We start from the raw sequence: 16,429 nt of genomic DNA on the forward strand, positions 1-16,429 counted from the left end.
TGAAAATGCAGTGGGCTATGCCATAAGTGAAGAGTAAAGCAAAGTGGTGTGTTTTTAATGAAAATGAGATGCTCTTCACCTTCACAATAGGTAATGTTGCACATGAACACTTCTCTTTGCACATAGCTATTGTCTTTGTAAAGACTACCATTGGGCGAGATTTTTCAAGACCCATTTAAGAGTCAAATGTTATCCAGAAAGGAAGCCAGTCTGAAAATAAAACACGACCTGCTTTTGGATGGAAGGCGAGTATAGGGGAGCGCTAATACTATGGAGCTACTGTGGGGATCACTGTTATTGCTGGGGAGAGTATAGGGGAGCGCTAATACTATGGGGCTACTGTGAGGGTCACTTTTATTGCTGGGGCTTCTGTGGGGGGTCACTATTATTGCTTGGGCAAGTATAGGGGAGCGCTAACACTATTGTGCTACTGTGAGAGTGACTATTATTGTTGGGCCTTCTGTGGGGGTCACTGTTATTGCTCGGGCTTCTGTGGGGGTCACTATTATTGCTGGGGCTACTGTGGGTTGTCACTATTATTGCTAGGGCTACTGTGGGGGGTCACTAATATTGTTGGGGCTACTGTGGGTATCACTATTATTGCTGGGGCTGGTATAGGGGAGCGATAATACTAGTGGGGCTACTGTGGGGGTCACTATTATTGCTGAGGCTGGTATAGGGGACACTATTACTAGTGAGGCAAGTCTGCGTGTGGCAGCGTACCCCAAGCTGACTTAAGCCCCATTTACACGCAAAGATGAACGCTCAAAAGACAGTTTGAGTGACAGTTTTGGGCGATTATTTTGCATAGCTGCTAATGGGCGCTAATGCCTATTAGTTGCTTATTAGCTTCATTTGCATGTAAATGAAGATTCCTTCGCTGTATGAAAATAATAGCATATGGTCTGTTATCTGCATTCAGCTCCATTGTTCTCCCACGGGACTGCAGCTGAAAATAATGTTATCAGCGCTCCCGCGGAGAATCACAGTGTGCGGTCCCAGCTATCAGCTGGCCAGCCGAACGATGGTTTTTATGCTGAACTAAACATCATCGTTCGGACGAAAAGCCAACAATGGCAGCATTTACATGCAACGATTATTGCTGAAAGACATCGCTTGAACGAATTTTGAGCAATGATCGTGGTGTGTAAATCGGCCTTTAGGGTATTGATTATGGTACGTAAATTATGCAGAATGTTTACAGCGTAAATTTCCGCATCTAAAAGAACAGTCAAAATCTCTACCATTGCTGCAGATTTTCACTAGAAATCAGCTGCTGAAAATATGCAGCGGCGCTCCCCCTTATCTCCTCCGAGAACTATCCACTGTCGGCGCTCCCCATCTTCCGGGTCTCAGCGGCCTGGTCAGGGGAGGCCAATACAGGCCGCTGGGAAGGAGAAGCAGGGCAGCGCTGACAGCGGGAAGTCTATGGAGGAGGTGAGGGGGAGCGATGCATAGTATGAAATCAGCTGCTGATTTTCAGTCAAAATCCCCACAAATGGTACAGATTTTGACTGTTTTTTGGATGCAGAAATGCTGCGGATTTTGCTCCCTGTCTTTTTTTGAGCCGGCTTGGTACTTTTTATAACGACAGATGTAAAATAATACAATGTGAAAAGCCCTGCCCCTGACCACACCCCTATGTCTGGCTTTGACCCTGGAAAAATCTGGTCACCTTAGTTTTCAGTAAATGAACAGAATCAACCGTTCCTGGTTCTTGTTCAGAAAGTTACCCTGTGTATGGACTACTTTCTTATATCTGAGAGATCCGCCGCAGAGGACAGAACGGAGGCGTCACGAGAGAGAACTGGACTGCAGGTAACCCCTGGTTACAATCCCTGTGATCTCCCCCAGCAGTAACGGGGTCGGGTCCCGAGCTACCCCCAGGGGAGGAGATGATAGAGCCCCGTGGACAAGGCCTTTCTCTATCCCGCTGGCTCCTCAGCTGTGGGCCGGCTCCTCAGACGCTGCACATGGAGTGAATTAAGGCTACATTTACACGTAGCGGAAATGATACGGATTTTCTGCTGTATTTTCGCATCCAAAAGAGTCAAAATCTGCCCCACCGACGTCTGGGGAGCGCGCTAAGTATAATGGCTCATTCATTCAGCCGTAAGCGCATTTGCGGATTTTGCAGCAGAATTTTCCGCAGCATGTTCACTAGGTGTAACAATGCCATAAGGCCAGATTCACACGAGCGATAACCTCACGCAGATTTTGCAAGACACCCAAAACTTGCACAATTAGGACTAGAGATGTGCGAGCATACTCGTTAAGGCGATTTACTCGAGAGAGCATCGCCTTTTTTGAGTACCTGCTGGCTCGTCCCTGAAGATTCGGGGGGGGCTGCGGGGAACGGCATGGGGCAGCGGAGGGGAGCGGGGTGGAGTGTGAGAGAGATCTCTCTCTCTCTCCCTCCCAACCCCCCGCGGCCCCCCCGAATCTTCAGAGACGAGCCAGCAGGTACTTAAAAAAGGCGATGCTCTCTCGAGTAAATCGCCTTAACGAGTATGCTCGCTCATCTCTAATTAGGACCTCTACGCTTTTGAATGGAGTCGTACACATGAGCAATGCTTTCCCTCACAGCAATGCCGCGAAAAAAGAAAATCGTGGCGTGTTCTATTTTTTTTTCATCTTCCTTGGAACGCATCACCTATTGATTTCAATGAGAGCTTAAATACCGTGTTTCCCCGAAAATAAGACAGTGTCTTATATTAATTTTTGTTCAAAAAGGTTTAAGTTTTTTACATGTATAGCTGCCTGGACGCTATTTAAATTGACATTTTTAATTAACTGTTAGCAGGGCTTAATTTTGGAGTAGGGCTTATATTTCAAGCATCCTCAAAAAGCCTGAAAAATCATTTTGCATCCTCAAAAATTCTGGAAAATCATGCTATGTCTTATTTTCAGAGTATGTCTTATTTTCAGGGAAACAGGGTATATCGCATGCGAAGCTTAAATCAGTGGCAAACACTTCGGATCCTCTAGTACATGAGGACTGGAATTTCACAGAAGCGAGGCGTTTTTGCCTGAAAATCGACTTACATCCATCCCTAAAATGCACATTGACAAGAGCCCATGGGCAGTTAGCCTAATGGCCCTTTTACACAGGCTGAATGTCGTGTAAACGAGCACGGACGTTAGCGCCCGGGTCGTCAGCGCTCGCGCAGAGCATTTAGGCTGAAAGGCATCGCATAAAAGGCGAAGTACTGAGTGAGAAACTAGTAATAGTTTTTTTCGCTGACTGAAAAGTCAGCCATAAACAACCAACGGACGAATAGCGAGCGGGTTTTATTCTTTTTGTGTTTACACTGAACGATTATCGCTCAAATTCGTTCGAGCGCTAATTGTTACGTGTAAACGGGCCATGTCACACTGTTAGAGCGCTGACTTCTCACACTCAGTAGGACCCGTTCTACTAGGACAATACTGTGCTTATAGCAGCTGACAGGCTCTCTTTCATGCTGTATTTTTGCCTTCATCAGGCGTTTATATGTAACATGGCAAGAGCTGCAGCCATTACTACCTGGCGCCCTGCGCTTACCTCATGCAATCTAGAGCGCGCCATCTAGCGTTCACTCTCCGCAGTAGCGCGTCAAGGAAGACCTAAGGGGGACTGATGGAATGTGACCAATCACTGAGCAGGAAGTCCTGCAGCTGACCAATGAGATCGCGGAGAGAGAAGGAACAGGAAGTGGCTGCGGCTGAAGAAAGATGAGAAGAGAGGAGCTGGCAGTGAGAGGAGCAGCCTATGTGTGTAGCCGGTGTAGTGTGGCCGCCCTGCGGGCTGTAGATTACACTGGGGGGATGTGTAGTGTGGCGGGAAGCAGCCGGCCCGGTACCGCACAAGCACTTACCTGTGTATACAGGCACAAGCAGTGCGCTCGGCAGTTAGCCTCCTGCCTTTATATGTAGGCTTGAGGCCAACGTCCATCGGTATATATGTAGGCACCTCCATATCCATGTCCATTCTATCCCACTGTGTGCGCTCTGGGCTGGCTTGCAGCGGAGACCTTACGGTTATCGGATTAACGATAACGGTTCGCGGTTTTTAATTTGCATATCTCACACTTAAAGGGGTTGTGTGGTCTTATATTTACGCTGGCTATGGAAAAAAACGTGTAAATCGCCTGTTGCGCCAGTACTGCTGTCTTTGTTTACGTTGGTTGCCATGGTGATGTGCCCTTATACCCAGCAACTACAACCCATATACAATGCTGGGCCTATCAGCTAGCAGCCCGTGTGACTTGTATAGGGGAAGATACCGCGTGCCGGTGATGTCATAGATCATGCGCCTGTATAGGGGAAGATACCGCGTGCCGGTGATGTCATAGATCATGCGCCATTTAGGGCAGCTAATTTATTTTCCAGGTTTAGGGAATGTTTACACGGCGCTGATTGACTGCAGATTTTGTCGCTGATCTGCACCAAAGTCCGCAGCGAATTAGTGACGCGTAAATATACAGTAGGGTTACCTTTATGCAGGCGAGCTCTATAATTGTCCGAGAAATTCAACCTGATACCGCGCTGGTCAGCGTGCGTTTTAACCCACGGATGTGACCTTTTTATGCCTCGCATTGCTTCAGTGAAATCGCGATCCTCCGGAGGAATCGGCGAGTGTTTCCCATTGATTCCAATGGGGACCATCACCTCTCATGGCAGGCAATGTTGACTGTTGAAAACAACGAGTGATGCGTTCCATGAACGTAAAAAAAAACAACTTTTTTTAACTTCGCAGCGAGGAAAAATATCGCTCGTGTGTGTGACTCCACTCAAAAGAATGGCGTTCATGTTTACGCAATTGTGTGTCTCGCATCAGCTAAAGGGAACCGGTCCCCTGCCTACACCCGCTTCCTGCCTCCGGCTGAGGTCCACGACTGGACCGAACCCTGACCTCCCAGAGTTCTGTGTGCATGGCTCCGGTATAGGACCGCGTACACGGGAGTTCGAAAGGAGGCAGATTTTCACCCGGCATGCAGATTTCAGAAGTGGGAACCAGGAAACGGGTGACTGTAAAAAAACACAGTTTATGGTGCTTCAGGAAGGTGATTGGTTCCCTTTAACATTTGCAGAAAGGGGAGCTTAAATTGTAAAATGAGGGGGGGGAATCCCAACCCCCTAAATCCCTTTACGCTCCAAGGTGTATTTGTGCGTCCCGGGTTTGTATGGAGCGCGATTGGGAGCCGAGGCCGCTTTATACACGATATAAGCTGCCTTTGACAGCTGACACCCGGCCGCAGATTGCGTCGGTCAACCCTTTAAATCCCTTGATTGGCGTTCAGTGTCTTGAACAGTCCTCCTGTGATGGGATTACGGTGTGCCGTCCGGGTGTCACGGCTGCCATGTAATTCCGCCAGTTAACATTTGCCTGTGGCATGTATTAATATGGTGCTGGCGGAAATACCATGTATTGCAATACTGAGGTGGTATAAGTGATTGCGTGTTCCCTTAGGGGACTTTTTTTAAAAAGTGAAAACATTTAGTATCTTTTTATTGTTTACAATAATGGAAAAAAAAAGTTTAAAGCCCCTCCTTTACCTGTAAAGTACAGGACGTCCGACAATAAACAAGCCCTTACACCGCTATATCGACGGAAAAATAAAGTGCTGGCTGCAGAAAATGTTATTTTTTGCAAAAGTTTTCTTTTTTAAAAGTACTTAAAAAACATTTGGTGAGTTTGTAAGTGTACTGACCCACACTAAAGCTGTAGCGTGTCTACCGTAAAAACAAGACATCCGCCGCAAGATGGCAGAATTGCAGGCTTTTTTTTTTCCATTTCACTCCATTTTTAAAAGTTTTTCAGTGCAGTATACGTTACCATTGAAAAATATAACTCGTGCCGTAATAAGCAAGCCATCAGACAGCTGTCGGCAGAAAAATAAGGCTGAGTTCTCACAGGGCGGAATCCTGACAGAAATCGCACGGTTTTGTCGCAGCAAGATTTCTTCCACGGGTTTTGGAGCGGCTTGGCCACATGCTTTTCTATTTCGGCCGGCGCTCCCATAGAGAGCAGTGCGGCTGCAACAGGCAAAAAAAAAAAAGATATGCTGCAGCCGGGGAATCCGCAGCCCCGGCTTTTGCCAGCTTTGCCGCAATGGATTGGCCATCCCGTGTGGACGAGATTTTAGACAAATCTCGTCCACATGGCTGGCTAATCATGGGATTAGTGGCTGCAGGCGGATTTGCCGCAGCAAAATTCCGGACGGAATTTCCGCGGCAAATCCGTCCTGTGTGAACCCAGCCTAAGAGTTTTCAAAATGGGGAGGAAATAAAGTGCTGTTGTTAAGGGCTTATTCACACAGGGCATTTTCACATCCATGTGCAATCTATCCTCCAACACACGGCACATAAACCCATTACTATCTATGGGCTATGCGGACATGCATTTTATTTATCCATATAGACAGTAAAAAGAATAGAAAATCAGTGAATGTCCTATTCTATCCAATTTCTCGGATAACAGTCGCCCATTCAATTTAAAAAAAAAACACGGAGTGCCCACGTAGGATATCTGTGTGCTTCTTTTTTCACAGATCAACTTCACTAAAATCAAATTGGGCCTCCTTCACTCTTTTATTAGCGTGCGAGAGAATCACACATGCAATCCATATGGATGTTGGACACACATTAGAATTGGTCTGTTTTTCACACGCCAATATCTGACTTGCTAGTGTGAATTAGACCTAAGGGTGGGGCTACACAATGACTTAGGTCACATGGCTGCAAGTTTTAGACAAGTCACATGACTATTTTAGATTCGGATGTGTTTAAAAAAAAAAAAAACAATCTGCACACGGTCGCATGTAACTTGCAATCTGCAACCAAAATTCCATTGCTGTTGGATTTTTTGACAGCCATTAGACATGATGTTGTGACCTGTGACCCAAGTTAGTCGAACCCTTGTCTAATGTGTGGCTCCACTTACACTGACTGAGAAATCAATGCCTCTCCTGCTGAAAGGCTAGAACTCATAGCAAAAGACATAAGTGGCCGGGTGGCTTGATAGCTGAGGCAACTGTTGGACATGAAAGTTTTACCTGTTGTCTTGGCATTTTTTGCCTACGTGCACCATCTTCCACTGACAGTTAACTTCATACTTAAGATCTACGTTTGTCAGAAGTCTAGCTGTACTTTGAGACTTGGGGTCCTTCTACCCAGTACGATTGTCGGATGCCGAGTGCCCAACAATCACCCCAGTAATAATTGCTCAGTGAAAGGATGCGGAGCGGGCCGGAGATCTCTTCTGGCAGTCTGCCTCCATGCACAGTAAACAGGCAGTTGTCCGTAGATTAACAGCTGCCTGTTGACACGGGCCGATCGTCATTTCATTTTTATGCCTACTTAAACCGACCAATAAGCAAACAAATTGTTTGTCCATCAGTCACTGGCAGCATTTGCACGAACGATTGTTCTTCAGATTCCCACAATTCAGCGAAAATCTGAACGATAGTCGTTTCATGTAAAAGGGCTCTTACAGACTTGGCCATTTAGTGGCTGTGAACTAGAGATAATTAAGTAATCCATAATGCAAGCTGTGTTGGGCTGTATTGTGAGTTGTGCCAGAGTCTCAAGCGGCACAGGCTATATATAACGGGGCCAAGTGCTGTCTATGGATACACTGATAACACATGGCCTGGCAATATGATTGTGTGAATTGGCCCTTAAAAACAGAAACTTGCCGTGGATTCGTTTATTTTAATGGGTTCTTTCAGTGGTTTCCCAAACGTGGATTCCATGTCAAGAATGGACCTATCATTTTTTTTTCCATGATGCAGATTTCAGATCAATTCAATTTTTTTGCATCGTATAGACCATAGCGCATATTCCCATTGAGGTCATTGTGAAGCTAAAGTGGTGCGGATTCAGATGTGGATTTCAGCATGCAAACGGCACATAAAAAGTATGAATGGGGCATAAGGGTAGATCCCTAGTTCGCGAGGGGTTCTCAAATAGCTTGTTGACTGGCTGCATGATTTAGCCGGTAATACCAGTTTTACACACAACTGTGGCGTCATTAACAGTCATCTCAGTGGCCTTGTGGCAGAAGCTGCAATCTTGTATGCAAAATTGTGTGGCCAATTAGCAAACTATTTATGGACTGTACAATATTTAAAGGGGTTGTCAAATTGTAAACTATTAATGGTCTGTCCTCGGAGTAGGTCCATCATTAGTATATTGATGGGGATCTGACACCCAGGACTGCTTGGTGGCCCTGTGACTATGTACTATTGATGACCAAACCTAAGGATTGAATTCAATGTGAGCTATGCCGTTAATATCAAACTGAGCCAATGCATTATAGACAATGCAGTCCACATTTACAGTGGTGCCGAGAATCAGCTGATCGACAGGGATCCTAAATGGAGTGATCAACTATTGATGACCCATCCTGAGGATGGTTCATCAATCAGAAAAGTCCCAGACAACCCTTTTAAAGGTGGAATAGGCAAGTGTCAGCTAAAAGATAATTCAGCCAAGAATTGCTTAAAGTCTTAAGGTCCATTTAAGTAGTTCCTCCTAGGTTTACAGCTTCTACATATCATCTTGTTACAGGGCCGGGAGTTCTGCTTTGGTGAAGATAGGAAGCCTTACAGATGTGAGATCGGATACTGCTGCGGGGACACTGAATGCTGCACGTTCTACTATGAGCTGTGGTGTAAGTCCAGAATACTTTCAGATGTGCCATAATATGCTTCCAGCCAGCACTAGGCTTATCTTACATGTCATAGAGAAGTGATTCTGTCATGGGGAACCTTTAAAAATGTTTAGAGTTCTGTGGACCTACCTCAAAGACATCTGGAGTGGGATAAGTCAACGTATTTCAGTGCCAAGATCTGTTGATGGCTATGCCCACCTTCATGCCATGAAGTCTTTTAAACAGACTTGAGAACAGTTTGCCAACCCGGCTGTTTGAGAGGTATGTCAGAAGATAGTATGACCAGATGCTGAAACCCCCACTGATTGCTAGAATGAGGGGTTTGGTACAGGATGGGCCATGTTGGGGTAGAATGGCAGGCAGGAAGGGTGGGGTGAAGGGGCAATGTGTGGGGAGGATGATGTGGGACAGACGGTGTGGAAGGACCATGTAAGCCGGTACGGGGGCAATGTACTGGGACAATATGAGCCAGGACCTGGACATCCTGGTGGAAGGACAATATGAGGCAGAACAGATAGAGCATGTAAAGTAAAGGGACAGAATATGAAGAAATATTTTCAGTATTCTTGGAAAAAAGATTAGTCAGCACATGTAGAAGTTTGTTGTGCAATAAGCAGATGGCTAGAAGCCGGTTTACCCTCAGTTGATATTATGAGTATGCAAATACAATGCTTAAGTCTAATGTTAACATAAAATCTACTTGGTGTGTTTTGTGAAAAGACGTCTCCAGGTAAGCTCCTACATGCTACTTGAAGGTTTTCACTTTGACGCTACTAACATATAATTAATTCCCTTCTCCTGTTCAGGGTTTTGGTTAGCTTGGACTCTTATTATCTTGGCCGGGTGCTGCTGTGCTTACCGTCACCGCAGATTTAAACTGAGGCATCAACAGGAGCTGAGACAACGGGAGATCAGCCTCATGGCCTATCAAGGGGTTGCTCCTTCAGCATCAATGGCCACTGCCTTAGGTATTCATTGTTAATACATTCCGTAAAAGAAATCTTGCTAATCATATGAAAATAGATATCAGCTTTCCTAGAAAGTTTTTTTTTTTTTAAGTAAATACACTGTCAAAACAAAATCCAGCATCTAAATGAGTTATTTTGGTAAGAAACTCGGCATGCAGTTACATCTCAGGTAGATATGCAAATGATTAGAGTTGGGGCATGAATAGATAAATGGTCTTGTTATCTAAGGCCTTAAAGATGGTTCCACCTGTTACGTTGTGCTCATGGAACCTGTAGTTTTATGGGAGCACACTGCCAGAGGTGTAGGATGTTGGAGCTGGATGGATGTGGAGTTCTACAGCCAGCCAATCGCCACTGGTCTGCTGCATATAAATAACAGCCCCTCTGGCTAGACTGGCAAACACCCAAAACACTTACCTAGCATTTCTGCACACACCAACAGATGTAATTGCTACAGTACGTACGAGGTATTGGTTCGTATTTTAGCCAATATACTTAAGCCTGCGACTATCTTGCGCTATGAATCCTGCCTGCAGGCGGGGCGATCCTCCCAATAGGGACGGACTCACGCTGGAACCTAAGGACCTGACTCGTCCTAGATGAAAAATGATTCAAGCAGAACAGGACACCATTCACACCAACACACAATGGAATGCATACCACATAGAACAGGACTACTTACCTCAAGTCCGGCCACCTGCACAGAAACACAGAATTATAGAATGGTAGAGTTGGAAGGGACCTCCAGGGTCATCTGGTCCAACCCCCTGCTCAATGCATGTTTCACTAAATCATTCCAGACAGATATCTGTCTAGTCTTTGTTTGAAGACTTCTGTTGAAGGAGAACTTGCCAACTGTTCCACTCATTGATCACCCTCATTGCTAGAAAGTTTTTCTTTAATATTTAATTTGTGTCTCCTTCCTTTAATTTTCATCTGATTTTGCTTCTAGTCTTTCCTTGTGCAAATGAGAATAGGGCAGATCTCTCTGCACTGTGACAGTCCTTCAGATATTTGTAGACAGCTATTAAGTCTCCTCTTGGCCTTCTTTTTTGCAAGCTAAACATTCCCAGATCCTTTAACCGTTCCTCGTGATTTGCAGATCGCTTACCATCTTGGTAACTCTTCTCTGAACTTGCTCCTGTTTGTCTATGTATTTAAATTTAAATTGGGGTGCCCAGAACTGGACACAGTATTTCAGATGAGGTCTGACCAAGGAAGAGTAGAGGGGAATAATTACCTCACATGATCTTGACATCATGCTTCTCTTAATACATCCCAGAATTGTGTTTGCCTTTTTGGCTGCTGCATCATATTGTTGACGCATGTTCAGTCTATGATCTATTAGTATACCTGTTTTTTTCACCTGTGCTGCTGCTTAGGCCAATTTCGTCCCATTCTGTATGTGCTTTTTTCATTTTTCTTGCCCAGATGTAGGGCTTTGCATTTCTGCTTGTTAAATACTGTTCTGTTAGTCACCGCCCACTGTTCAAGCTTTTCTAGATCTTTTTGAATACTCTCTCTTCTCTAGTGTTAGCTATCCTTTCTAGCTTTGTGTTGTTGGCAAATTTGATCAGTTTCCCCTTAATTCCCTCCTCCAGATCATTTATACCAAAAGTTGAACAACACTGGGCCTAAGACAGAACCTTTTGGTACCCCACTTGACACTTTTTTTTCTAATTGGAAGTGCAGCCATTTATCACCACTCTTTGAGTACAATCACTGAGCTAGTTGTGAATCCATCTAATAGTTTCCTTCTCAATCCCCTATTTGGTCATTTTTTCAATAAGTATGGTATGAGATACTTTGTCAAATGCTTTACTAAAGTCAAGATATAGTATATCTACCACATTTTCCTAATCAACCCAGTTGGTGATTCTGTCATAGAAGGAAATTAGATTTGTCTGGCATTACTTGTTTGTTACAAACCCATGCTGGCTATGGTTATTTACTCCATTCTCATCCAAGTACTTGCATACATCCTGTCTAATAATTTGTTCAAAGATCTTTCCCAGTATAGAAGTCAGGCTCACAGGTCTGTAGTTCCCTGTATCCACCTTCTTCCCTTTTTTTAAGATAGGGTCAACATTTGCCCTTTTCCAATCTTCTGGGACTTCTCCTGTTCTCCAGGAATTTTCAAAGATTTTGGCGAGCGATTTACCTCTGCTGCTTCCTTTAATATCCCAGGATGTAATTCATCTGGTCCTGAAGACTTGAATTTATTTCTTAGCTAAAGGCCCATTTACACGAGCAGATAATCGCTCAAAGATTGCTCAAACAACAGTTTGAGTGACAATTTTGCATAAAAATTAATTTGTATTTATGTAGCTACTCAGCTACTTAAATACCAATTAGGTATGCAAGTGAAGCCTTCACTGAATGCAGCTAATAGCCCAAGGCTATTATCTGCGCTCAGATACTTTGTTCTCCACGGGGAAAATATGCTATCAGCACTCCCCGTGGAGAACTACTGATAAAAATGAGCAACGATTTTTATGTTGGACTGATTTTAGCGATCAGCCGAAAAGCTCACGATGGGTGTACATTTACACGCACCGATTATCGCTAAAACGATCGCCGATTTAATTTTTTTTTTAGCGATAATCATCCAGTGTAAATGGGCCTTTAGTGTTCCCTCACCATCTCTCTGTTTATAGATAGCCTGCATTCTTTTATTCCTTCAATAGCACAGGGAAGATCAGTTGATGTTAAATCTACTTTGAGAGAAAACCGATACAAAATAGGAATTTAAAAGTTCAGCCATCTCAATATGGTTATTAACCAATGCACCATTTTGATCCTGTAAGCATCCAATAGCTTCTTTGACTTTTCTTTTGCTTTTGACATACCCCCAAAATCCTTTTTTTATTGCTTTTGGCCTCTGTTGCAAGCCTCAATTCATTATTAGCTCTAGCTTTTCTGACGCTTGTCCTACAGTTCCTGCAGACCGCATTATATTCTTTAGATTTCCCCCATCTTTCCATTTGTAAACATATTTTTCTTCATTTTAAACATGTGCAAGTTCTGTGTTCATCCATCCATGTCTCTTTTTAAATGCTTCCAATTCTCAATTCTTTTAGTAATTGTTAACGATTGTGCTTTGAGAATCTCATTTTGCAGTATTTCCCAACCTTCTTGGACATTTCTGTCCGTAAGAACATCCAGCCATTGGATTCTTCCTACCCTCTTCCTGATTCCACTAAAATCTGCCTTTCTGAAATCCAACCTTGAGGTCTGCGTTTTCTCAGGTCTTCCTCCCCTCGTTATCCAAAATTCAAAGATAGCAGCCACCCTTACTTCCTCAACCATTCCCTCCCTGTTGGTAAGAATTAGGTCCAAGATAACAGATCCTCTTGTTTTCTCTTCTATGTTTTGGAAGATAAAGTTGTCAGCAAGAACGGATAAGAATTTGTTGGATCCATTACTTTTACCTGAGATAGATTCCCAACAAATGTCTGGATAGTTAAAATCTCCCATAATCACCATGTAGCGCTTTTTTGAGAGCTTGGCCATCTGATGTAGAAAGTTCATCCATATCTTCTGTTTGTCCAGGTGGCCTATAGTAAATGCCTTCAATGGTGTCCTTTCTGTTGTTCTCTCTTTGTATTCTTACCCAAACAGTTTCTACAGAACGCCCATGCTCTGAAGCTTGAATATCTGTGGAGATGTATGTTTTTCTAACATACAACACTATACCGCCTCCTATTTTTTTAGGTCTGTTTCATATATATAAGGTGTAGCCTTCAAGCCTTGTATTCCAATCTTGTGTATCATTCCACCACGTTTCCTTGATACCTATGATATCATATGTCTCTTCATGTGTTAGCTCAAATTCTCCTTGTTTGTTTCCCATGCTCTGTGCATTTGTGTAGAAACATTTTAGTTTGTGATCGGTGTCTCTTGCTCCTCTACATTTCTTCTGAATTTTTTTGTCTTTGTTCTTTATTTTCATTTCTAATAGCGAGGTTATCAAATGTATCAATTATTTTTACCTAGCCTTTCACTTCCCTTCCCATATTCTATTTAAAGCACTGCCATGATCAACTTTAAATTTCTTGCATTTTCAGCCCGAAATATTGCTAATCTCTGTATTTGTACCCTCATAGAGTCATGGCCCAACTGCAAGCTGCCTACTTACGATGAAGTGACACAAGACCCTCCTACACCTCCACCGCCTTATTGTGAGATTTTGGATGAGGCTCCCACTGGTGGTGGTTCTCCAGTCAGTCCCACAGGATTGGACATGGCATACTCTGACCAAGAAAATGCTTTCCCTGAGGCAGCAGAGGGATCTGCTGAAGAACATCAGCAAAATGACAATGTAGACCAAGGGAGCTCAAGTGCCTTAGAGAGAAGACGTCATGTCACTGGGGACTCGGGGATTGTACTGTGTGATGAGAAAGTGGCCTGCCTCAGCGAAAAAGAGACTGATTTATGTCCAAGCGTGTATGTTAGTGTTGAGACCGAAATGTCATCTGCAAGAGAGGTAGACAGACAAGGGAATAACTAATCTCTGGTCTGTAAGCTGTAGTGGGCATACATGAATAAGGGGCTGTATCACAAAGACATTTACTTCCAAGGGCTGTTACTCAGGGGGAGCAGAGGCCTCGCCAACCCTGACAACCCTCTATTTCCTGGCACTATCCTTGCACTGATGGCATCTTCTTACAGAGCTTTTGCACTTTGTTTTGTACGTTTGTCAGCGGATTTCATGAAGAGTCCAATGTTTTTTGTTTCTTTATTTTTTGTATGTTAGACACATTTTGTTATAGACATCAGGAAGTTACATAATCTCGTATTTACCAGAATGTGGTCTCACACGTCAAAGGGATGTCTGCTTAACAGAAGGGAAAACTGAAAAATAAATCTCAGTTCAACACTAAAAAGGTTTTTATATTTTATCATCTTGCTGTTGGTTGACATTTTAAAGGGGGCCCTATAGCTGTTTTATTTTTTCCTTTTTTTGTAAATACATTCTACCATAAACTTGTAATTTTATAGGGCCACTCTGGCAAAAGCACATTTTATCGATGCCTGCACTCTGGCGGTCTTCTCTGTGTATTGCAGCCACTGCCATCCAGTGCAGCCTCTCGTCTCATGCTTATCAGACACAATCTTGATGGTGAATATTTTTACTTGAAGCTTCAAATCAATCCCATGAGGCTTTAGCTAGAGGCTATTCTATTTTTACCCACTTGGGGAACAGTTTATCTATTACCTTCCATAGTCTAAATATGCTACCGACCATAAGTATGCAGTCAGGAGGATGAGCTGTGATCTCCTCTATTATAACTGTGACAGGAGTTGTGTGATCATCATCGGCAAGGGCTCACGCACTTGGGGGTATGGGGGCTGCGTATTACGCAATATGTTTCACACGCACAATACGCAGTACAGCTAGTAAAGACTCGTGTAACATGTGTATTTGCTGTCCATATTAAACCCCCATAGCCTAAATTGGTGCGTATTACGCACATAATATGCGCCAAAATAGAACAGGGAGGGAGGAGCCTAAAAAAATCAATGACTCCTGTCTAGGCAGTTTCTGTGATAGGGTCCATATAACAACATAACACAAACTGTGAAATTGATTAGTTTCAGGCAGTATAACCCCAAGTAGCTCTGAGAATTGAGATCACATGACCATCTAAGGGAAATAAAAGGAGTTTTAGGTAGAAAGCAATAACTAACGAAGGTAACTCTAGCTCATGTTATACACACACACACAGGGATAGCTACATAACTAATTAAAAAAATAAACTGGAGTGACCCTCTAAAACCATTGCGCTCTCTGGGCTGATGGCTACATGTATGAATCCAAAGGTATGAAAGCAGTGTTTGTCCATATTGTACAATGTATTTTCGACAATTTGGAAAATTTCTGCATGCCTGTAGCGCATCTTGATCCTCCCCCAGAAACTGTCACAAAAATACATAGAGCCTCAAAGAGAACCTGTCATCATTTAGAGGCACCATAAACTAAGTTTTCAGGCTTATAGTACAGGGGCTAGGAAGTCGAGAGGTGTACTTATACTTACCTGGGTTCCTGTTCCCTGTCAGCCCTAGCTGTTGGCAAGTGGTCCCTGCATTGGAGAGATGATTCCAATGCAGGGACCAAGTGCCGGTTTCCAGCGTTGACAGCGAAGGAATGGACTCATCAGTCCTTGTTCTGTACTCTCATAAACTTGGTTTATGAAGCTTATAAATGACGACTGTTTCACTTTGAAAGTCCTTTTACACAGGCCGACAATCTGCCTGTGAAAAACGCCAAACGATCAGGTGATGAACGAGTAATATTCAGGCATCAGCTGCACATGTCCCTGTGTAAACAAAATGTGCAACTGCTGAATGATCCTATTAACTATTGTTCATATCCATATACATCCACCATGTTTAGTATTAATTCTATTTTCTGTTAGTCACAACCATTTCAGCCAAAATGCATCACTTTATCCAACTATAACAGAGGTCCCCAACTTTTTTTCTTTAAATATGTGAGCCACATTAAACTTTGGGAGGTGATTGGGACCAGCTCTGATTATTCTGTTAATATACGGTCCTAAGATTTGTTGTGTCCACAACACCCGGTCCCCAGTGGGACCCACACGCATCCGAAGACAATATAGAGGTGGTCACATATGCATGCTTTCACTCCATTTATTTCAGTGGGATTGCCATTATCCGAGCGGTTGAATGTAATTCAAAGTATCTGCAAGAAAAATAGTAGTTTATCATTGATCCAACTGAAGCCGTATCCAATGTGTTTCAAACAGAAAAATGCTTCTTACTCATGGCATATGCTGGC

The 16,429-nt window shown here is 43.6% G+C and overlaps 1 protein-coding gene across 1 annotated transcript; it reads left to right on the forward strand.

Moving 5' to 3' along the window:
- Window positions 1–3,663: 3,663 nt before the first annotated feature.
- Window positions 3,664–14,510, forward strand: LOC136612623 (WW domain-binding protein 1-like). The gene is made up of 4 exons (XM_066593097.1): window positions 3,664–3,753; window positions 8,554–8,656; window positions 9,463–9,624; window positions 13,731–14,510. The coding sequence occupies exons 1-4, from the start codon at window positions 3,715–3,717 to the stop codon at window positions 14,132–14,134; spliced, it is 708 nt and encodes a 235-aa protein (XP_066449194.1). The 5' UTR covers window positions 3,664–3,714; the 3' UTR covers window positions 14,135–14,510.
- Window positions 14,511–16,429: the final 1,919 nt, after the last annotated feature.

The sequence above is a fragment of the Eleutherodactylus coqui genome, chromosome 2, assembly GCF_035609145.1.
Source record: "Eleutherodactylus coqui strain aEleCoq1 chromosome 2, aEleCoq1.hap1, whole genome shotgun sequence".
Lineage (NCBI taxonomy): Eukaryota > Metazoa > Chordata > Amphibia > Anura > Eleutherodactylidae > Eleutherodactylus > Eleutherodactylus coqui.